The 25,679-nt window shown below is 35.7% G+C and overlaps 1 protein-coding gene across 1 annotated transcript; it reads left to right on the top strand.

Annotated features, from left to right (window-relative positions):
• The first annotated feature begins 15,842 nt into the window (after positions 1-15,842).
• LOC130868137 (small nuclear ribonucleoprotein Sm D2-like) lies at positions 15,843-16,181 on the top strand. Its single transcript, XM_057760386.1, has one exon. The coding sequence runs from the start codon at positions 15,843-15,845 to the stop codon at positions 16,179-16,181; it is 339 nt and encodes a 112-aa protein (XP_057616369.1).
• Positions 16,182-25,679: the final 9,498 nt, after the last annotated feature.

The raw sequence follows: 25,679 nt of genomic DNA, 5'->3' as shown, positions 1-25,679 counted from the left end.
ACATGCTCACCTGAATCACAGAAGGGTCAAGGAAGAAATAAAGAAATTAAAGACTTCTTAAAATCCAACAAAAATGAAAAAAAAAAACCATACCCAAACTTATGAGACACAATGAAAACAGTGTTAAGAGGAAAATTCATAGCACTAAATGCCTACAAAAAGAAGCTGCAAAAATCTCACACTATAGAATTAATAGAACACCTGAATGTTCTAGAACAAAAGGAAGTAAACTCAATCAGGAGGACTAGATGACAGGAAATAAACAAATTGAGAGCTAAAATCAACAAAATGGAAACAAAGAAAATGGTAAAAAGAATCAATAAGACAAAGAGTTGGTTCTTCAAAAAATCACCAAAATAGACAAACCTTTATCCAAATAACTAAAAGGCAGAGAGAATATCTAAATTAACAAAATCAGAAATGGAAAGGGGTAAATAACAACAGACACAAAGGAAATCCAGAGATCATACTTCAAAAACCTGTACTCTACAAAAATGGAAAACAAAGGAAATGAATAATTTTCTGGATAAATATCACTTACCAAAATTAAATCAAGACCAGTTAAACAAATTAAATAGACCTATAACTACTAAGGAGACAAAAATAGTCATCATAAATCTCCCAACCAAAAAATAGCCAAGGACCAGATGGTTCTAGCACAGAATTTTACAAAATTTTCAATGAACTAATACCAATACTCCTCAAATTGTTGCACATTATAGAAACAGAGGGAACATTGCCAAACTTTTTTTTTATGAGGCTACATTTACCCTTCTACAAAACCACACAAAGACGCTAATAAGAAAGAGAATTACAGGCCAATCTCACTCATGATTATCGATGTAAAAATACTCAGTAAAATACTGGTAAACTGAATCCAAGAACACATCAGAAAAATCATTCATCATAACCAACTAGGCTTTGTCCCAGAGATACAGGCATGGTTCAGCATACAAAAATCTGTCAATGCAATACATCATATAAACAAATTGAAAGAAAAAAATCACATTATCATCTCATTAGATGCTGAAAAAGTCTTTTTACACAGGTGATGAATGGGCTGATAAATAAATAGAGAAACATCACCCTTTATGATAGACACAAATAACATAAAATATGTTGGGGGTAACTCTAACCAAACAAGTGAAAGACCTATATGGTAAGAACTTTAAATCTTTCAAAAGTTTAAGAAGGCACCAGCAAAATGGAAAGATTTCCCATGCTTTTTGGTAAGTAGAATTAACATAGTAAAAAATGGCAATCTTATCAAGAGCAATCTACAGTTTCAATGCAATGTCCAGTAAAATTCCAGCAAAATTCTTCACAGACCGCAAAAGGATGGCACTCAACTTCATATGGTAAAAAGGATAGCCAAAAGAATCAAGTACAATGAAGGAACTTTTGGAGGCACCACAATCCCTGACTTCAAACTTCCATTATAGAGCTAAAGTACTAAAAACAGACAGGAGGACTAATGGGATAGAATAGAAGACCCGAGTATCAATCCACACACCTACAAACACCTGATTTTTGACAAAGAAGCAAAATATAAAGCAAAATAAATAAGTAAATAAAACAAAATAAAATGGCAAAAGAAAGCACATTTAACAAATCGTACAAGCATAACTGGATATCAACATGTAGAAAAATGCAAGTATCATTATTTATCAATATCTATCACCATGCACAAAACTCAAGTCCAAATGGATCAAAGACCTCAACATAAAACCACTCTATGGATCTAAACAGAGTTCTCAAAACAAGAAATAAAAATAACTAAGAAATACCTCAAAAAGTATTCAGTGCATATATCAATCAAGAAAATGCAAGTTAAAACAACTTTGAGATTCTATCTCATTGGTATCACAATGGCTGAGATCATCAAAACAACTAACAACAAATTCTGGTGAAGATTGGGGTAAGATGGAACCCTAGTTTACTATTGGTGAATTTTCAAACTGGAAGAGCTACTTTGGAAATCAGCATACAAAATTCTCCAAAAACTAATAATGTATTTACAATATGGCCTAGCTATACCACTCTTGGCTTATATCCAAAGTACTTGACATACTACCACAGAGACACTTACCTAGCCATGTTTACTACCACTCTGTTGACAATAGATAGGAAATTCAAACAAACTAAATATCCTTCAAATGATGAATGTACAGTAAAAATGTGGTGTATATATACAACAGAATAAGGAAAATGCAATTATGAAATTTGCAAATAAATCAATGGAACTGGAAAAGATGATAACTTGCATGAGATAACCTAGACCCAAAGAGACAAATGTTGCATGTTCTCTCTCTCTCATTTGTGGTTCTTAACTAAAAATCTTCAGATATAAATGTATAATCTCAAGTATCCCCAGAACCTTAGAAAACAGTGAAAGTATAAGGAGACCATGGCAGGGTACTGTAAAAGGGAACAGCAAGATACAATGATGTAAAGGAGGAAATGGAAAAACGAGGTCTCTAATCAGGCAAGGAGTTGGGAATCAAAACAGTAAGAGAGAAAGGGAGGAGGGACAAATAATACAAACAATGTTTGATACAGCATCAAGGAATAATATTGCCTCATATTTACCTAGAATTATGCACAATTCATAGAAGTATATGCATGTAATATGTATGATAGATTGTACATATACATACCACATATGTATATATAATATTTTACATATATTGTATAAATTTGTATATGTCATATAAATATATATTTATACACACACACATGGACTAACAATGTTCTCCACAAGAGCCATAAATTTTCTAACTTTTATCCCATTGTAACGTTTGAAACTTTTTCCTTTACTATAGAAATTATTCAAGTATCATAGCACTGCAGCTCAACTAGAAAATGCAGGATTCATCTAGTTGTCTATCTATGACCCTACCAAAAAAGTTCCACTTGTTAAAAATTGTATTGAATGCATTTCTTCAAGTCACTTAAACAGGCTTTTTTTGCCTTGAATATTTTTAAAGGGTGATCTATTACTCTGGTTGGAAGTGAGAAATCAAATATTGCTAGCTAATACAACCAGGTATACAGTTTGAAGGTCCAATTGCACAATTAAAATGTGTAGCTCTTATTAAAAAAAAATTGAAGATGTCTATTCAGTAGTAGGAGAAACTTAAGTCCCAAAGAAGACACTTCTGTGAATCCCTGTAGAAAAAAAAATTTATTTAGTTTCTAAGAATATATCTCTAAATAGTAAATGTATCAGCTCTCTATTCTGTGATAGAAAATCTGCTTCCAAGGAATATGCAAAGGGGAAAAATAGTAAGGAAGTAAAATAAAATGAAATTTATGGTGTCATTGTTGTTTGATTTTTTTGTTATTGCTGTTGTTTTCTTTGAGAAAGGGCCTTTCTGGTTCAGCACTTACTACATGTAGGTGACCTCTAACTTTTAGTAGCCCTCCCACTTTTACCAGAGCCCCTAAGTGCTGGGATTAATAATGTATACCACAACTGGCTTGTCACTTGGGTTTTAAGTTCGATTAAGTTGTCCTTATTGTCTGTTTGTGAAATGATTGTTCTGAAAAGAATAGAAATAAGATGAAAAAGTTTTGAGAAGGGTAATTTTGAACTTAGTACATGGATCAGAAACCCTCTCGACAGCAAGGGACAAACCTCCAATTTATGCACCAGTAGGCTTATTCACTGTTTTGCTTTAGTAATTCTAGATTCAGCTATAGTTAAACTATACAATGTTCAAATAATTTATGGTCTTCTTGTGACACACTGAATAATTCATACCATTATTTCTTCCAGGAAAATTAATGGCCTTAGGTACCGAGTTTTCTTCTGTTTCCTGTGAATACTTAGTAGAAACAATACTTGATCATCTTTTTTAGAGGAGGATGCCTAGCCCAAACAGAATCCTATAAGAACATGAAGTGTTCTAGAATTGATATAAAGATAGTTGATTCTGTATTACTGAGAGAAAGAAGCTGTTACTTAAATGTAGGGTACAAATACAACCCTAGCTGTGGTACATAGCTTTGTTTTTATACAATTACAGGATAATGAAAACACTAACTTGGTTTCAGAATAGACTAAAATTTGGTGAGATATTATATAGCTCTACCACATGGAGTGTAGATTGCTCAGTAGAATGTGCCCCACTGTTTCTACAAGCTAGACATCTTTCCTGCTTGAGACTCATCTACTTGCTGCAGAATACTCAAACACAGCATTCCCAGCATGAAAATTCTCTCCTATTCCCATAGTCACCCAATATCTCCACCAGCTTTAAACCTTTTTCTGCCCTACTAGCATCTAGTTAAATAAGCAAGTCCTTAGAAATGTCCTTGATTCTTCCTTATTTCATTGTCAGTTGTTCAAGGCTGAGGTAAGAATAGAAAGAGAATTTATCACAACTGAAATTATGTCATTTCTCAAAGTGTCACCAGCAGCAGGAAAAGCAACTCAATGTGAGAGCAGTGCAACTTGAAGAATCTCATGCAGAACCTCTGGGGATCTCTGCTTAAATCTATTCAAGTCTCTGGTGTCTAGCACAGCAGAGAATTTTCAGCAAAATCACAATAAAGCAAGGTCAGTATTTGTTGATCAAGCAGAAAGACAAGACACACATGAATAGAATCAAGCTAAAAGAGCAGAGAGATGCCCAAGTAAGTAGTAGCCAAACATGTTATTTAGAGACTTGAACATTTTTTTAGGCTGAAACTACATGTAGATTGTATGGGATACATGTTATTATTTTTGTTCTCCACTGATTTCTACCTTTGAAGTGGAAACTTATTCAGGCACATTGTTCAGGCTTAAAGTAGAGAATGGAGTGCTAGTAGCAACAAAATAGTCACCAAATGGACCCTTACTTATACATATGCCACAATGAAATTGTACTTAAGGTATACTTTATTGAACATTTTTATAATCTCAGACGAGATGTTTCTCAAAAGGGGGTTGTAACTATTTGCAAGTATGAAATAATAAAAAGATATTAATTTAAAAATTTACACCTGTATTTCTCAGCTCACTGTTTCACATAATGTCTTTTACGAATATTATTTTAAATCTTCCACTGTAGTCTCTGATCTTGACTTTAGCTCTAATTATACAAATTTAAACCAAACCTCAAAAAGGGAAAACCTGAAGATATCCATATCAAGACACATTCCAATTAGTGTTCTGAAGAATATTAAGAGAGCATTGATTTCAAATGGCAAGTGATATTCTGTGTGGACCATATAAAAGGGCAGTATCTTTTACTCAGTGTGTGTCTCATATATATATATATATATATATATATATATATATATATATATATGGGAAAGAGTTCAGATAAGATTTATTTGTATTCAAGGTCTAATATTTAATGTAAGCAACTAAGCCTTTGCCTGCCAAGTCAGCCTGTGAACTTATAAACTCTAGTTTTTGGGGGTTTTTTTTACAATAAACAGTGCATGAAAAATTAACTGGATTTGGATCCTTGCTTTATCAAATCATAGTGGGAAAATGTACAATTACTGGTGGACAAGCACTCTCACCTCTAAAATTTTATGATACTTACTGACTCTGTTCCAAACATGTGTATGTGCATGTCTTTATGGCACATGTATGTATGTGTGCATAAGTGCTAATTAGAATTAACTGTCAACTTGACACAATCTGTAATCATCTGGTCAGGGAGCATTAATGAGAAATTATCTAGATTATGGTCACATCTCTAGGGACTGACTTCACTGTTAATTTATATATGAAGACCCAGTCCATTATGGGTAGTATCATTCCCAAGACAGGGATTTTAATAACTATAAAAGGATAAAACTAGCTGAAAGCAAGCAAGTGTGAAAATAGTCCAGTACACATTTATTATTCAGTACTGTTGACGGTTGATATGGTGTGGTTTGCTGCTTGATTTTCTGCCTTGACTCCCCAACAAAGATGGACAGTAACCTAGAACTATAATCTGAAAATAACTTTTTCCCCCAAGTTGTGTTTTTTACTATCATAGTAGCAGAAATGAAACTAGGATAGTATGTTTGCACATATGTGGGAACATGTATGTGGATTTCAGGGGTTGTCATTGTGTGTCTTTCATACATGTGTACAGAGTTCACAGGTTGGCTTTGTGTGTCTTCCTTAATCACTTTCTATTTTATTTATTAAGGCAGGATATTTCAGTGAACTTGATGCTTTGATAAAGGATTACTTGAACTAGGAGCTTGTTCCAGAGAGCTTTCATCACTGTCTCTCAATCACCACCATTACAAGTGTCTCACTATGCTAGCCGTGGCTTTATATGGGTTCTGAGGATGCCAGTTTTGGTCCTCATGCTGGGGAGGCAAAGACTTTCTGCACTGAGCCATCTTCCCATCAAAATCTATTTTTTAAAATTTTTTCCTTCTGATTGTTATTTTTGACAGCCATAGATAATTTGTTACTGAGATATAACTGTCCAGTGATTATCTGTTGAAAGTATTTCTTTTCTTGGAGATGTCCCTCTAGTTTCTTTCCTCCTTTTTTTAACTTTTGTGATTATAGATTTTCAACCGATCAGGATAGGAGTTTTGACCTGCTGCATTTCCAGCCTGGAATGGTTCACTCCTCATTAGGCAACCTAGTGGTTCTCTGCTTCCTTATTGATGCAGAACTTAGTGTCAAAGTGCATTACAGCACAGAACTGTTGGACTCAAGATATTCTCCTGTTTCAGCCTCCCAAGTAGCTCAGACTACAAGTGAGCACCAGTGCACCCTGCAAGATTTTTAATTTTTAGCTGTATCTTCTTCTTCTTCTTCTTCTTCTTCTTCTTCTTCTTCTTCTTCTTCTTCTTCTTCTTCTTCTTCTTCTTCTTCTTCTTCTTCTTTGTCGTCTTCTTCTTCTTCCTCCTCCTCCTCCCTTCTTCTTCTTGTTTTTTTTTTTTTTTTTTTGAGACAGGGTTTCTCTGTAGCTTTGGAGCCTGTCCTGAAACTAGCTCTTGTAGATCAGGCTGGTGTCAAACACAGAGATCCACCTGCCTCTGCCTCCCAAGTGATGGGATTAAATGTGTGTACACCAACGCCTGGCACATATTTCTTTTATGGGTGCTCAAGATCTGCTGTGGGGATGTCTTCAGCCAATAATCTTTAAGATACCAGCCCACTTTTGACATGGTCTCATGTACTATAAATGCAGATGAAAAGCATGGATGAGTGATGTGGGATTCCCTTCTGTATGCTATGAATACCACTGGTAAATAAAGAAACTGCTTTGAGCATATAGCAGAGCAGGGCAGAGTAGAGCTAAGTGGGAAAACTAAACTGAATACTGGGAGAAAGGAGGCAAAGTCAGGAGAAGCCATGGAGCTGCTGGACACAGATGTAAGCTGCCAGCCAGAACCTTGCCAGTAGGCCACAAACCTCATGGTAAAATATAAAACAATGGATATGGGTTAATTCTAGATTTAAGAGCTAGCTAGCAATATATTTAATTTATTGGTCAAACAATATTGAAATAATATAGTTTCTGAGTGATTATTTTGGTTCTGGGAGGTTGGGAAAAACAAGCAGACTCCTACAACAAATTGGCACTCTAACATGTGCTAGCTAAATCCACTTAAAACCTGAGAGAGCTTGAAAAGGAATTCTAGACACAAAATAACAGAGTTATGCACCACTTAATGCCGTGGCTCCTTTAAGAGAGGTTTTCCTGAATCAGCAGTAGCAGAAAAAGCCACATGATTTTTGAATAGTCAGCTTCCTGTGCCATGCTGCCAGCATGAACTCTTTTGGGAGATCTGGCTAAGGAGCATTTAAATGTGGTTTGTGGGGGCTGGAGAGATGGCTCAGTGGTGAAGAGCACTGGCAGCTCTCCAGAGGTTCTGAGTTTAATTCCCAGCAACCACATGGTGACTCAACCACCTGTAATAAGATCTGGTGCCCTATTCTGGCATGAGGGCATACATGCAGGCTGAACACTGTATACATAATAAATAAATCTTTTAAAAAATAAATAAATGTGGTTTGTGAACAGAGTGCTACAACTTGTGTAATGGTAACACAGACATGCTGCTCCCAACCATGGATCTGGGGCTGAGAGAATGGCTCTCAGAGGCAATGAACAGACCTCTTACATGTTGGATTAGGTGCAGCCAAAAGGCAAAGCAGCCTTGGTCATACTATTGTTGCTTAGCTTTTTAAAATGTGATTCTGGTCAGAAAAGGATTACAGATATGCGATAAAGAGAAATGCAGAAGATAAAGACCTTTAAATGGGTCACAGTGTTGGAAAAATGTATGTAGGCTTGGGAGAGAGAAGAAAAAGAGTATAGAGAATTAGAAAAAGAAATAAATCATTTAAAAAATAAAAAAAAAGTCTGTAAAGAAACAGGTTATAGACAGTCATAGATTAAAGCATAGATTAAAGGAGTAAAGATAATAAAATAAATATTAAAAAGTAAAAGAGTAAAAAAGCCATGTAAAGATGGAAAATACACAGAAAGTCTGGATTATTGTGTTTTCTTTGAATTTTTTCACTGTGAAGGAGCTAAATAACAGACATATATGTTTTAAAGGTCTCTTGACTTTAGAATTTGGGTTCAAGGATTTGTTGCTTTGGAAAAGACGTTCTTCTTGTTTCTACAGAGGATGAGAACCTGTGGAATCCTTCCAGACTAATGTGGTTTAATGGAACAAGAACCCCTGAAAGGTTACGATGAACACCCCTAAATTACTTTGCCCAACAAAAGCAGGAATCAGTTTGGTGAGAATTATACCCATACTCCCAAATATTGTTTATACATGTTTCTTTACATTTAAAGGGGGATAGGCTACAGAAATCTACATTGGTATGTATCTTGGTTTATTGATACAAATTTGAGGTCAATTTAGTTATATATGTATTATTCTGCTCTTGATTATGATACTGTGTTTGTACAGCTCATTTAAAAATGTAATGAATAATTAAGAAATACAGGTTAATAGATAATCATCTATAATAGTCAAGCTTGTAGGCATGTTCGTTAGGTTTTTATAAAGAGATATATTTCAGTTAGATAGGTATTCTTCAAATGTTTCAGAGACCTTCAGAATATGGCATTTAAAATATTTTATGAGCTTAAAACTTTTTATAACAATGAGACACATCTGCTCTTGGCACCATTAATCTACTTGAAGAGGATGATGGACATTGAAGAGGCTCCTGATGGAGTTTGTTAGCCATTTGGACAAGAAACTGCTCTTGCCCGGACTGCTTGATGCAATAGTGATGGAGGAAGGTCATTGGTTAAAAAATAAAGAAACTGCTTGGCCCTCATAGGTTAGAACATAGGTAGGTGGAGTAAACAGAACAGAATGCTGGGAGAAAGAGGAAGTGAGCTCAGACTCGATAGCTCTCTCTCTGGGGCAGATGCAATGAAGCTCCGACCCAGGATGGACATAGGCTAGAATCTTCCCGGTAAGCACATCTTGGGGTGCTACACACATTATTAGAAATGGGCTAGTCCAGGTGCAAGAGTTAGCTGAGAAGAGGCTAGGTATAATGGGCCAAGCAGTGTTTAAAAGAATACAGTTTGTGTGTTGTTATTTCGGGGCATAAGCTAGCCAGGCGACCAGGAGCTGGGGTAGCAGGAACACAGCCTGCAGCTCCTACTACAGAATGGTGCCCGACATGGTAGCAGCAATTTCTTGGGTCTGCTCTGCTTGCTAGAGGCAAGCAAGCGCTCTCATCTAAGAGAGGCTTCCTGACTCAGCTTTAGCTGCAAAACCCTGCAGCTATTAAGAGGTCCAGTCACGAAACACTTAAATGGTATTGATAAAAGCTGACTGGATGCTTGTTAGTTTTCAGATGAATCAGGAAAAAAGTTGTGATGTTTTAAAATGCTGGCATTCTGGTCTGTCCTGTCAGGGCAAACTCTGACTGTTTGAGGCAGGAGGGCCGACTACAGAGAGAGGACTTGAGTGTTGTCTGTGGATATAGTGTTGCAGCTTGCTTGCTGGCAGGGACCTTGAAACGCCACAGAGTTGTGGTGATAAACATGGCTACAAACGGTACCTCCGCCATGAGGCTGGAAAGCTAAGGAATGGGCTGGATCCAGCCTTCAAAGCCATGGCTTTAATCCTACCCATATTGCTCAGTAATTTAAAGGCTCATGTGGTCACAAAAAGAGAGATATTCAGTAAAAGAAAGATTCAAAGTTGAAGAAAACATTTAAATGATTTACAGTATGTTAAAAATATATACAGGCTAAAAGTTAAAGTTCTTAAGAGTAAAAAAAGGAAGGAAGAAAGTAGTTGGGTGTGGTAGTACACACCTTTAATCCCAACACTTGGGAGGCAGAGGGAGATTGACCTCTGTGACTTCAAGGTGTGGTAGCACACACCTTTAATCCCAATGCCTGGGAGGCAGAGACAGAAGGATCTCTGAGAGTTCAAGGACAGTCTGGTCTACAGAGTTATTCCAGGACAAATATATACAGAGAATATAAAATAAAAGTAAAAATAAACAAAATAGGGGTTAAAATAAAGTGCACAAAGATGGAAAATACACAGAGAATTTTGATACTGTATCCTATTATGCTCTGTTTGAATTGTTTGAATGCTGAGGAAGGAGCAACAGCTGCTAAAAGATATTTGTTTATAAATGCTACTGAACTAATCCAACATAGATATTTTGAAAATACCTTGACTTCAGAATTTGGATCTAAGGATATGATACTTTGGAAAAGAGTTTCTTCTTTTGTTTTCACAGAGGATGAGACCCTGTGGATTGTTTCTATTCCAATATGGTATGATAGACCATATCCTCCTGAAACATTGCTGTGAACACCTTCAGAAAATTACTTCACTCAACTGCCAACTGAGATGAACCTAGCACACAGGTTATCCCATAAAAGACCTGAATAACAGCGCCCCCATTCAACAGGAAGCAGTTTGGAGAGAAAAAACTGTGCTCATGTTCCCAATTATTGTTTATAAATGTTCTTTTACATTTAAAGGGGGATATGATATAGGTATGAATAATTTGCATTAGTATAGATTTGGCTTAATTGATAGAGATTTAAGGTCAATTTTATTATATGTATATGTATTTCTGATCTTGATTAAGGTATTGTGATTGTGTAGTTCACTTAAAAATGTAATGCAGATAGGTTGTTAATAGATAATCATCTATAATAGTCAAGTTTGTAGTCATGTTAGTAGTTACATTTTCTAGATGTACATAGATATATTTTAGATAGACATTCTTCATATCTTTCAAAGATTATGGAATATGGAATTTTAATTGTTCTAATAACTTAGGGTTTTTCATGACAATGAGACATGTCTGCTCCTGGCAGCACCAATCTACTTCAAGAGGAAGATGGGCATCGAAGAGGCTACTTAAGGAGTTTGATAGCCATTTGGGCAAGAAACTGCTCTTGCCTGGACTATTGCAAAAACTGGACACAGAGAACCCGCAGAGAGAGGACTACTGAACTTACCTAAAGGTGAGATGATCTTTCAGGGTTCCTGATTCATGAAAGAGTCTATGAGACATTCTGCAGAACACAGCAGATAGTGACTGAACTGCCTTTGAAATTTCCTGCTTCATGGAAATGTCTGCTGGAAACTATGGGCCTGTAGGCCGAAGATGGATGCCCCAACAGTACAGAGAAACTTTGGGTGACTGTCAAGGCAGCGAGATGTCTCTGTCATTTCTAGAGTTTGAAAGTTGCTTATTTCTTGTTTGCTTAGGTAATATTGTATCTTTCTGGAGTCTTTGATGGAGTTGAAGAATAGTTAGCTGTAGTTATAGTTTTCCTTAGTTATGATAAAGATAAAATAGATGTAAATATTGTAATTTTTACTTGATAACTGTTTTGTTATATGTAATTTTGCTATGTTAAAGTTAAAGCCTTCCTTTTTTGTTTAAACAGAAAAAGGGGAAATGATGCAGGAAGGTCATTGGTTAAAAAATAAAGAAACTGCTTGGCCCTCATAGGTTAGAACATAGGTAGGTGGAGTAAACAGAACAGAATGCTGGGAGAAAGAGGAAGTGAGCTCAGACTCGATAGCTCTCTCTCTGGGGCAGATGCAATGAAGCTCCGACCCAGGATGGACATAGGCTAAAATCTTCCCAGTAAGCGCACCTTGGGGTGCTACACACATTATTAGAAATGGGCTAGTCCAGGTGCAAGAGTTAGCCGAGAAGAGGCTAGGTATAATGGGCCAAGCAGTGTTTAAAAGAATACAGTTTGTGTGTTGTTATTTCAGGGCATAAGCTAGCCAGGAGACCAGGAGCTGGGGTGGCAGGAACACAGCCCGCAGCTTCTACTACACAATAGACATGCAGGGCCCACAGAGAAATGACTGTTCAATTTTCCTAAAGGTGAGATGATCCTTCAGAGTTCCTGCTTCATGAAAGAGACTGCCAGACATTCTGCAGGATACAGAAGAACATGACCGACAAACTGCCAATATAGGCAGAACTGTCTTTGAAATTTCCTGCTTCATGGAAAATCCTGCTCGATACTATGGGACTGTAGGCTGAAGGTGGATGCCCCAGCAATACAAAAGAACTTTGGGTGACTCTCCAGGCAGCAAGATGTCTCTGTTATTTCTAGAGTTTTGGAAGTTGTTTACAATGTACTTCCTGTTTACTTAGGTAATATTATATCCTTCTTGAGCCTTTGATGGAGTTGAAGAATAGATAATTATAGTTTTCCTTAGTTAGGATAAAAGATAAAATAGATATAAATAGTATAACTATATTTCTTGCTTGATACCTGTTTTGTTATATGCAATTTTACTACGTTAAAGTTAAAAAAAAAAAAAAAAAACCTTCCTTTTTATTCTAGCCAGAACCTTGTCAGTAGGCCACGAGCCTCACAGTAAAATACAAAATAATGGAGATGGGTTAATTCTAGGTGTAAGAGCTAGCTAGCAACATGATTAAGCTATTGGCCAAACAGTATTTACAAATAATATAGTTTCTGAGTGATTATTTTGGTTCTGGGTGGCCAGGCAAACAAAAGCTTCCTACAACAGATGAGCCTCTTGGCTGCTGGATTTGGTTCCAGTTCCCTGCAAATGCAGAGGACTGTGGATTGCTACTATTTCTGTGAGTTTATCTTATAATAAAGAAACTTTTGTTATATTCCATTCCAGTCTATTTTAGAATTTTGTGTGTCAATAAAGATCAGAAAATCTGATTAGAAAGCAAATGACACCTTTCTTTAATTAATATGGATAAATAAACTTGTAAGTTTTGTCTAAATGTGAGCATTACCCTCCAACCATAGCAAAAATTCTAAACTAGTCTTCTTTCACCACTCTTTCAAACTATTTTCACACCAGCTAAGCAAGCCTGTCCGGCTATTCTCAGAAACCTATATTATACAACTAATAAAGATTTTCATAATCTCTTAGAGTGTGTGTGTATATGTGTGTGCTATGTGTGTGATAAGTAACCTCTATGCCTAGAAAAAAATGTGATAAGGGTTTGCCATGAGTCTATAGAGTGATGAAACAAATAGGCATTATTACATTTATTCCATGAATTTTTATGAGGAATAAATAAGATCTGAAAGATCCTCTGAACACAGAAACTACTTAACAAGTAGCAATTATTATGGGAGTGAGTAGTAGTAATTAGAACTTTCCACAAGACCTCTTTTCCCTTTCCAAAAATATGTTCTTTCCTTTCTTACAAGGACAAACGCATGTTTCAGTAAGTTCCCAAACTTTAGCAATGAACAGAGAAGCAAAACCATCAACTGGGGATTAGAACTAGCATGGCTTGCTTCCAGTTCTTCTGATGTGTTCCTAACTCGTGCCCTCAAAATGGCTATGGCTTACTCACTCAGCATGTCTAAGAAAAACTTGAAACCAAACTGACCCACAGATGGTTTCTATTGGGCCCACACAATGTTTTAAAAATATTGTTGTATCAGTTGCCAGTATTTTTAAATCAGAAGCTATCATACAAAATACTGTTTCTAGTTGCCTTGAAATTTTAAATCTAGCATCAACTGCACTCATACTCTTGCTGAACAGAATAGTAGCTTCCACCTTTAGATGGAATATGAGCTTATCGTTTCTCATCATTTACATCCTATATCAAATGACATTTATAACTTTATTGATGATTTTTTCTAATAATTGTGAAAAATATTTTTATACTAGCATAAACCATCCGAAGCTGGAGACTTTGTAAAGAGAGATGTTTATTAAGTCACATTTTTTGGAGACTGAAATTTCACAATAGGTTCCCCTACCTGCTCAGCCTATGGATAGCATCACAATGATAAAAGCATTCATGGACGATATCACATATTGAAGCCAAAGAGAGATTAAGGCACAGGTCTCAATCTTCAGGAACTAGTCAGAGTCTCATAAAAGATAAATTAATCCTTTTCAAGATGACACAGCTAATGACCTAACCAACTCTTCCTAGTCCCCAGATCTTAATAGTGTCACCATCTCAACACTGCACCACTGGGTTTTACAGGACTATATTTTTCTGGTAAAATGGGCAATTACAACTAAACATGACACTCATTGGCAGGCTCTTCCCAGCCCTCACAGTCATTATGAAGAAAGACTTTTGTACATAAAAGATTCAATGGAAAACTGCAAAATAAGGATATTAGACATGGCAAAACTGAACTGAAAAAAATAACCAAAATGAGGAATTTGTCACTATGACACCTGCTTTAGAAGTAGTGTTAAAAACAGTGCTTTAAGTTTAGTCAAAAGATACTCAATAACAATAGAAAAGTATATTGAAGAATAAAAGTCACTGAGTAAACTAAAAAAAAAAAAACACAAAACTTTATACAATATGATGAAGCGCTAATGGTATCACAGAAGTCACTTCAAAACCTAGTGTAAAAGTCAAAATACTAAAAATAAACATATCTATAAAATCATGATTACATATTTTAAATATTATTAAAATAATTAAAATATATAATACAGTATAATACATGATTAATAGTACTATATTGTATTATTGAAATTTGTTGACAAATTATGTCTTATGTTAGACAGTCTGATCATAAGATAATAAAGGGAGAAAAAAATTGAAGGTGATAAATGTGTTTATAAACTTGCTTTTGATAATACAATTTCTAATTACAATTTATGCATATATTCAGTACATCAAAATATTTCAATAAAATGAGCTAAGAATAAGATTAAGTGACTAATGAGTGACATGAGGCTCTTCTAACATGGATACTCAACACCATCTTATGGCCTTCTGACATGGGCATAGGCTCACAAACCTGCAAACACAGGTGCTCATACACTTACTGGTATAATTATAACAATTTGCAAATCCATGTTCCCGTAAATAACCACCCACCAGCGTCCACAGAAGCAGTCTTAAGTAAATGCAATGGGTCAGATACATAGACAAGATCACAAAAATAGGAGGAAAACTTGTAGGAAAGAAAAAGTAACAGTGGGAAAGGGAGTAGAAAAGAGAATGGAAGATGAAAACAACTCAAATTCTTTATATGCATGTATGAAACTGGAAGAGACAAAAATGAATAGTTAGATTTCTAAAGTTTAAAAATCTTAGCCTATCCCTTTGTTGTCAGCTCGAATCATCAGATTTTTAAAAATTCTCTAGTGAATCAAACTACAGTGCTCTCTCTCTCTCTCTCTCTCTCTCTCTCTCTCTCTCTCTCTCTCTCAATTCTATTTCAAATCTTTGGAGCAACAAAACACAAACTTTATTTTCAAAATCATATGATAAATTACTCCCATTTTTATATGATTTTTAACTAAACATTGCACCAACCCAACTATAAATAGCAGACCAAAACCACTGCAATAAACTGATTAGGAATTTACAGACCAGAGCAACGAGGTGGAGGCAGGAGTGATCTGCCAGTGAAACATTAACCATGTGTCTTCTCAATAAACCCAAGAGTGAGATGACCCCAGAGGAGCTGCAGAGGCGGGAGGAGGAGGAATTCAACACACGTCCCCTCTCGGTGCTAACACAGCCAGTCAAGAACAACACACACGTCCTCATTAATTGTTGCAACAACAAGAAGCTCCTGGAACTGGTGAAGGCCTTTGACATGGTGCTGGAGAAGGAGATGTGGACTGAGGTCCCCAACAACGGCCAGGGCAAGAAGAAATCCGAGCCTGTCAACAAGGACCGCTACATCTCCAATACATTCCTGCGCAAGGACTCAGTCATCTTGATGCTATGGAACCTGAACATTGCCGTCAAGTAGAGTAGTGGCCTCTTCCCTCTATAAGAGTCTGCTCCATGCCGAGCCCTGCCCAATGGGATGGAAATAAAACCCTATGAATTTGTTTAAAAAAAATCACACTTTAGGAGAGAATACTCTCCTCCAATCTTGACTTTCTCTGTGATGAATCTGCAAAGTATAAACGGCTATCTTTTCTCAATGAGCTTCTTAAAGAAATGAATGAGTGCTACTGAAGTGCAAATCAAACAATCAGGCAATCAAAGGAAGGAAAAACCCAATGGCTTGTGAGTGGTGATAATTATTCCTTCATGGACAAATCTGAGGAATGAGCAATACTGCTAAGATTCAAAAATGGAAAGTTGTTTATAGCAATCATTATTTCATCACAATTAACCAAAAACTAATGGGTTTGGGTTTTTAAATATTACCTCTCTTTTTTCTATCATAATTTCCAACTTAATTATAAAAATCACTATGGAAGCCTACCTGTAAGTTGTGGTTTCAATCTCTTGGAAATGCTTAGCCACATCAGTATTATAAGAAACTTAAACTTCTCATAAAGTATCCTGTTAACTGCTGCTAACAGGATTTTCTAAAAGACCTCTCTGGGAGCTGCCACTGCATAAATATCACATTGCTTAAACCTTCCAGATAGCAAAATAAAATAACAAATTTATTTCCATTTCATTAAATGTTCCTACAATCTGCATTAGGAATGCATTATGCATTTTCTCTTTCTCTTGCACAATGGGCAACTAGGTAATGATATTAAAGGGAGGATATTAAGATGTGATTATGAATTTCCCCACTGAGTGATTTTAAATAAATCAATCTTTAGAATCTATTTTCATTTAATTCTAGAACAGGTTATTATTGGCAAAAGGAGATAAATGACAATCACAGCCACACCTCCAGCCTACATTCAGTGATTAAATTTTCAAAATTTGTCAATGAGTATTATAAATAATTTCTATTCCTATCTATGCAACAGTTGGTGAAAACATTAATGTCTGATTTCTCTAGAAAGATTTATTAAGAATGACTCATTAGTGAGAAATAACCAAAGCAATCAGGATTCAATGAGAAAGATAGCTTATTGTCAAACATGAAATTTAAAATATTTTGTCATTTATGAGAAAACTTCAACATTGGTAAAATCTCTTCAGTTCTGATATTATTTGTAGAGAGCAGTTTTTGTCTTGTCTAGTTCCACAACTGTTCAGTCCCAAAGAAACACACAGAGGTTTATATTAATTATAAACTGTTTGACTTATTAGGTCATGTTTATTGTTAACTATCTCTTACAACTTAAATTAACTCATAATTCTTGTCTATGATTGGCCATGTGACTTTGTACCTTTTCTCAGTGAGGCATTCTCATCTTGCTTCCTCTGTGTCTGGCTGGTGACTGACTCTCTCTGCCTTTCCTCTTCCCAGAATTCTCTTAGTCTGGTTACCCCACCTATACTTTTCCCACCTGGTTACTGGACAATCAGCATTTTATTAAACCAATATGAGTGACAAATCTTTACAGTGTACAAATAAATTATTCCTCAGCATTTTTCAGCTAAAAGCTTTATTTGTGGACTTAGGAAACTAAGCTTATGAAATGAATATATTCTGACTTTCTAGCCTTTCCCTAAATTATCTCATATGTGTGTGTGTGTATATGTATATATGTATGTATATATATATATATATACACATTAGTTCAGGAAAAGCTACATGTTATTTGTGACCAAACGGTTACCAGGCAGAAAGCTATTAGTTTCTAGATTTAGCTGGTGAGTGATACTGAGCAGATCAATCAATTTCTCTAGAATTCTGTTTCTCCAATTCACCATTTGAAATGTAAGTGTAGTTTTTAAGGGCCCTTTCAAGGTCAATAGTCATCAAAACTTTTTCCGTGTGTATTGATTATGTGATAGTCACTATTTAATGTCTATTCCATCGAGATTATAAAATCAGCTTTGATTGCATGACTTATCTTGCATGTAAAGTGCTTTCCATTACTGTAATAAGTAGCCAAGTAAATCAACTGATGAAATAAAAAATGATTTTCCCTTCTAGTTTTTATACTATAATCCATCACTGATTGTATATTATCACAAGCAGCACATATTAAAAAAAACAAAACTGTGTACCCCATGGCCAGAAAGTAAAAAGATAGAAAGTCATCAGTATCATACACTTGCTTGGGAGTATCATATCTCCCAATGATTGACAATGACTGGAAGGTCTCATAATGGACTCTTCTTTATAATATTGTTGCAACTTCCCAATAGTTTCAAGCAATGGAATAATACTTTAATATATGATACTTTGGGAGCAATCCAGATGCAAATTATAGTGTTCTCTTCTTAGGTAGAAAAGTCCCGAGCCCATTTCATAATACAAAGTATATCAGTTTCACAGTCATCAAAGTCTAAACTGTTTCATCATTGCAAAAAAAAGCCCATATCCAAAATCTTTTCTGAGAATCAACCCTGTCATAAATACCAATAAAAGTTAGAAAAAGAATCACATACCTGCAAGATAAAGTGGTTTAGGGGAAACTGCCTGCTTTCCTAAGGAAAGAAATTAGGAAGTAATGAAGGAGCAGAACAAAGGAACACTAAAATTCATCAAGGCATATATTAAATCCAAGATCTATACATTTGGCATTTGCAACACATTTTCATGGGATGTGTGCTTCAAAATGATCAGGCCATAGGTTCAACTCCCATTTCTTTGCTAACTGGAGCCAACATGCTTTCTTTTCTTGGACAATTTTTCACACTATTCAGAGCTATTCTTTGCAGGTGTTGTACATTCCTGCATCTCTGACTTTCTAGCATCTCCACTGCAGTTTCAGCATCATTTTCACAGCTCCATCTATTGCTCTGTCAGGTGTTCTTTGTTAGAATTATGACCCTAGATCTCATTGCCTCGTCTCCCAAACTTTCCTTCGCAAACTCGGTAGATATCTTCATGACCTTGTCATTCTTGTATTGTGCATGTATTCATAACTATTAACAGTGATTCAAAGAAGTGAGGTGTCCTTGAAGACAATAAAGACTGTCTAGCCTCCAGTAGGCTGTAGGACATAGGACTAGGTTCCTGGAAAATTAGTAGACACTGAGGTAACCCCTTGACAATGGCTTCCAAGTTCTTATTCTGAAAATTTGAAAAGTGGAATAGGATTAACAGACAATGGAAAGACACATTTCTACCTTTTCCCTAGAGGCTTTTTATAAGACTCATGTCAGAAATTATTTTAATAGGTAGCTCATCCATAAGGAGTCCAGGTGCCTCTAAGTTTCGATCATATCCTTGTGTGTAGTTTCCAGGCAGGTTACTAATTTAAGGAAAGAGAATTAGGACAAAATCAAGGACATGTCCAGCTTCCAGCCAAGAACAACAGTCAAAGCTGTTCACTTTTAGGGTCCTCAACCTTAAAACTTCACAATCAGTTGCTATTTCCTGTGCTCATCAGTAGTATTAGGTAGGCAATCCTAATGTATAGTAATAGTATGAGCTGGACCTGGACCTTCTTGAACGATAGATAAAGGGGTCTCAATCACTAGCTAGCAACAGATCATCAGCTTTACATACACAGAGAATTCCAAATCATTCCAGAAGACTGCAACTTGTAAATGTCTTTTCTAAACTTTCCTCTTCTGTACCTTTGAGCCTCTCATAAGTAAAGCAATATCAACTCCTAAGATGCTTTCAATTGTCATAGTATAAAGCAGTTGGCATTCATTTTCTAAGACAGAGTCTCAATACAGAGGGGATAATAGTGTCAGACTTGCCATGTAACCCAGACTGGCTTAGAATTTATGAACCCCCTTGCTCAGTGTACACTACCATGCCCAACTTACACTTTACTATGAAACAAATTCTCCTCGGCAAATGTGCCTTTCTTGTCTGCCTCATTGGTCCCATTTCCTTTTTAGTCAAACAATAAAAGGTTAGCTGCTCTGTTTTTCACTCCTCACTTGCATTTGAAAATTGGCTAATTGCAGCCCATAATACCTTTGCAGCTTCCTGAATGCTGTGTTGGGCTGAAGCTTCCTGTACCAGATTTACTTGTTTGCCATCTTGAAGTTCAACCTCAAGTCTTGGGGCTTGGACAAAGTACTTGCAAATTCTGTGCCATGGTGTAAAAGCCATGACCTCAAGTCTAATTTCTCATGCAGCTCTCTTTCCTGATAGAGCTTTTATTAATAGCACTTGCTGTATCCATTCTTATCACAGTTCTTAATTACAGGGACCTTGCTTTACTTGCTTGTTAACTATCTTCCAACAGTCTAGGCTTTCTTGATCTTCTCCTTTAACTTTAATATATTCCTTCCTATAAGGTAGTGTAATATACCACTACACTCACTCTAATTCTCAGTTTCCTGTGTCAACTTTACATTATTGCAACAAATACCAAAGATAAATAGATTTACAAAGATAAAAGCTTATTTTAGTCTGTCAGTGGTGGTGCATGCCTTTGAACCCAACACTACGGAGGCAAAAGCAAGCAGATCTCTGTGAGTTCGAGGCCATCCTAGTCTACAGAGAGAGTTCCAAGATGGCTAGGGCTGTTCCACAGAGAAAGCCTGTCTCAAACAAACAAACAAACAAAAAGGACAGGTTTTAGCTTAAAGTTTTAGAAATTCCAGCCATGTTAAATCAACCCCATTGCTTTGGTGACCATGGTAAAGAAGAAAGCAATGGTAAAAACCATTGATGGACCACAAATGCTCACACCTTATAGCTGGGAGACAACCAGAGAAAGAAGACATTTATCCAGACCTCAAAAATCTCTTGTGGTTACAATTACTAGAAGGGATTTCACTATTTCCTACCTTACCTCTCAATATTTTCAAAAAAAAAATTGAACAAGACCAAACTGGAACTGTTTCTACAACACAGTGATAACTGAAGACATTGTTGAGTCAAACTACAACACCTTTAAAGTGCCTCACCAAGTGATCAAGTTTTTGAACTCAGAAAGAAGTCTCTACAAGGCACTGAGTTGATTTTATTATTTTTTCTTTTTTAATTTTTATTGCTTTATAAATAATACCATTCAAAATTTCCATTTCCTCCCCTCCTCCTATATCCCTCCCACTTGCTCTTCCCCCTCCTCCCTCCTCCCTCCAGTCCTAAGAGATCAGAGCACTGGACTGAGCTCCCAAGGTCCAGTTGAAGAGCAGAAGGAGGGAGAAGATGAGCAAGGAAGTCAGGACCGTGAGGGGTTGGTCTAACCAAGCACTGAGACAGTGTGACTGATCTAATTGGAGCTCACCAAAACCAGCTGGACTGGGACTGAATGAGCATGGATCAGACTGGACCTCTGAATGTGGCTGACAATGGGGGCTGACTGGTTTTATTATTTTTAAATATTATTGGTTTCAAGGCTCTTAGAAAAAGTCATGTGTGGAGTTTCTTCTATAAAACAAAACTAAATCCACATGAATGGTAAACTAGAAAAAGACAAACTCCTTTAAAGATTACTATTTGAAAATTATCTCAAGGGCTAATACAGTCTACTTCATCCACAAATCTACTTAGGGCTGGGTTCCTGAATTTGCCATCCCTTTGGCTAGTGGCTAGAACTGACTGATGGGTATGGCAATTCCCACAGTGGGGAGCTTGTATGAAAGGAATTACTAGCTTTGAAAACATAGCTATTAACCTTGAGTATCTTTAATCGCCCACCAATTAAGCATAAGCACCCTTAAGCTCCCAGTGATTAACCTTTATTACCCCTTGTTGCTCCCACAGGCTCTCATACTTACTTAAAAACAAAACAGCAGAATGACAAACTGTAATACTGTTAAGCTTTTCATAGTGTTATTTTGGTTGCACTGATATAAAAATAGTTTGTTGACTTTGAAAACATGTTGGTTGCCACAATGAAAAAAAAGTATCCTAAATTGTCTAAAGTATTTAAGTCAAAGACTCTGGGCAAAACTAGATTTAGGTAAATCAGTCACCTGGCTAAAGTATTGGAAAAGTAATAAACTAAGAATGAGAAGATCTGGATCTTATATCCAATTCAGCACAAATAGAACAACTTAAAAAGTCATCAGAATTCTCTGATCCTTAATCTCCTCAGTTAGAAACTGAAGATAGTTGGTTTTATTCTGGTTTTGTTTATTCTTTCTTAACTTTTGATCTATTTTGTTCTCTGTTTTTGTTTGTTTTGTTTAGTTTTAGCTGGTTCCCACCATATACCTCATGCTTGATCCCTACTCAGGGTTCTCTTTTTTGGGTTCTCAATATCACTGATTAATAATGTTAAATGGACTAAGAAGGAAGACCAAAGACCATTTTATTAGACTTTGAGAGAAAAGCAATAGAGCAAATAAGCTATAAGCCTTGCCAGCTGCTAGAAGGAGGTTAGATGGATAACAGAAAGGGAGCAAGTTATGTCTTTTGAGTTAGTGCTGTGGGGTAATGCTCTTATATACTGTAAAGATTTGTCACTCGCATAGTTTAGTAAAACACTGATTGGCCAGTGGGGCAACAAGACTAGGAGAATTTTGGAAAGAGAAAAGGCAAAGTCACAACCCAGACACAGAGGAAAGGTATCAAGCCACATGGCTAAACATAGACAAGAATTATGGGTGAATTTAAGTTATAAGAGCTAGTTAATAATAAGCCTGAGCTAATAGGTCAAACAGTTTATATAATTAGTATAAGCCTCTGTGTGTTCCTTTGGGACTGAACGGCTGCAGGACTGGGCAGGACAAAAACTTTGTCTGCAAATTTAGGTGGGACAGAAACTTCTGTCTATAAGTCAGGGTTCAAATAATAGACTTGTTCAACAAAGGAGGTCAGCAAACAGCTGCCTAGTGCTAAGGGTGGGGCTGATACAATTCTTCAGAGATAGAGTGATAATGCCCAGTATCAGGTCAAGAATACTTAAGATTTGGGCCTGTATCCAAAGGAGAGATAGAGAAATAGAAAGGGGAGTGGTTTTTTGGTGGGAAGGTGTAAATATTTTATCTCAGCAAAGAGTTCATATTCCTCCCATAGCCTTAGCATGTCTTAAGGTGAACCAGCAAATCTAAGGGGTGTTCTCCTGGCCAAATCACTGAAAAACATCTTGAAATTTACTCTTAAGGGAAGGGGTAATAGCATAGAATGTTTGGAGGAGTTCAGAATTGTATGTCTATATCCACAGTCAGACAAAGGACTCAGAATCTATTCTTTTGATCAAGAGAAAGTAGCTTTCTCTTGCTAGGCTAGATACATCTACCTCTTTATACAGTATTCTAAATACTAAGAAAGGACGATTATGGTGTTCCCCTTTCTAGTGCTACTAGAGAAAGAGCAGGTGGGGTTCAAAGCTGTTTATAAGAGATCTGTCCATTCTCAGTGGCTTTGAAGCCTGGTAATGACTACCTGGTTTCTTAACAGGTTGATTTGAAACTCACCCAGGCTAGCACTGAAATCACAATCATCCATCCTCAGCCTCCTTTATATATGTTTTAGTAATGTGACATCATGCCTAGCAATTGACAGCAACTGTGGTAGATAATCATGAACATTCATTCTAGCTGTAATACTCTATGATTGCAAACTATTATTTTCTACAGTGAACTAATAGGAAGTAATTCAAACAAGCCATTTTATTTCATAATAAAATTTGAAGTCAGGTATGCCTAATTACCCTCCTGATTACATTTGGACTTTAGCTATTTACCAGAAAAAAAAACAGTAAATAAATCCCAAGAAGCTAAAGCACACATAGTATGAAAACATAGTAGTAGCTGAGATTGTGAGCAGTTTAGACGCACTCATGAGATTTTTAGTAGACATTACGCTTTTGCAGATTTTGTTTCACATATTTAGAACTTTTGGGATAATTTTCAATTACTCAGACATTTGGGAAAGTGCTACTAATAGTAAAGATTAGTAACAGAAAAGACAGTTGTAAGCCTAAAATTGAGATGTCTTATGGCTTTGGTAAAGATAAATGCAGTGTGAATAATACAAATTTTATCTAATAATCCTTGTTTACAAATAATAGGCAAGATGTATTTCGTACTAAGGAACAGTGTTTACCATATTGTTAAGAATAACAGATTTTTAAACTATTGAAAGCTATAGGTAAAATCATGGAGAGGCCATATGTGAATAAAAGAATAAGTCTAAGATAAAATTTGCATCTCTTAATAGCTCTTAACAATATAAAGAGAATGAGAAATTATTCTGAAAAAAAAGAAATGTTGCTTTCTATAATCAATCTTGAAATAAAATCATAAATAGTATGTAGAAAGAAAAGAACTAGTACAATGAGAGACAGATAAACCAATAAAGGAATCCTAAATAAACACTTGCATGTATATTCGGTTTATCTTCAACAAAGCTTCCAAGTTTACTGAGTACAGAAAGAGTATCCTCATGTATAAGAATGAAGTTGGGCATGTATATTATACAGAAAAAAATAACTCAAAATGTAATCAAGACTAAAACATAGGACATAAATTATAAAACTATTAGAAGAGAATTGAACAGTTTTAATGAGCTCAAACTTGGTAATGATTGCATGAACCTAACAGCAAACACATAGGCAACAAAAGCAAAAAATAAAATAAAATTTAAAAAATAAACAAATAGGATTAAATCAAACTAAAACATTTATATAAAGGAAAGAAAGCAATCTACAGAGTGAAAATGCATTCTACAGAATGAGGTAAACTATATTTAAAATATAAATTTGATAAAATTTTTATATTCAGCACATATAAAAAATCATTATAACTCAAACAAACACAACACAATTGAGATGATGAAGTAATTGAATAAACATTCTTTAAAGAAATATCGACAAATATATGAAAATATAACATTTTGATCCAACAAATGCAAATCAAATCAATAACAAGATAGTATCTCATTTAGTATAAGGAAATGTAACCTATAAAATAGGAGAAAACATTTGTAAACCATATGTTAGATAAGTGGTAACCTTCTGAAATGACTACTGAAAATTCTCAACATGATAGAATCTAGAAACACCAGGAAATAGGTCTCTGTGAGGGGTAATTTTTATTTCCTTAACTGAGCTGGCAGGACCCATCCACTGATGTCAAGCTGTTCCCCAGACTCTGTAGTATGTTGTAAATGAGAGAGTAGGCTAAGCACAAGTAATCTTCACTCTTTGATTCTTGAGTTCATATTCAATGTGACAAGCTCCTTCAAGCCCCTGCTGTGGTGGCTTACTTGCCATAATGAACTATAATCTTGAATTGTGAATCAAAATGAGCTTTTTCTCCTTTAAGTTGTTTTTCCACAATATTTTTATTAGATAAAGAGGAAAAGGAAGTACAACAATACCCATAATGCATAATGAATGAATACCATTCTATAGTAAATAAAATAATAACACATTTAAAAATATCAGAAAATCATTGGAGGTCAGTGCAAATGACCAACAAATAAAATAAAAAGACATTGAAGTCAACAGTCATTGGGAACAGAAAAATAAAGCCACAGTAGAAAATAAATTTAAAAAAATCGTAAGTGTTTGTG

Source organism: Chionomys nivalis, chromosome X, assembly GCF_950005125.1.
Source record: "Chionomys nivalis chromosome X, mChiNiv1.1, whole genome shotgun sequence".
Taxonomy (NCBI): Eukaryota; Metazoa; Chordata; class Mammalia; order Rodentia; family Cricetidae; genus Chionomys; species Chionomys nivalis.
Note: the sequence above shows the minus strand (reverse complement) of the source record. Positions and strands in the feature narration are given on the sequence as shown.

Coding starts and splice junctions, on each gene's coding strand:
- LOC130868137 (XM_057760386.1), top strand. CDS start 15,843: ATGTGTCTTCTCAATAAACCCAAGAGTGAGATGACCCCAGAGGAGCTG.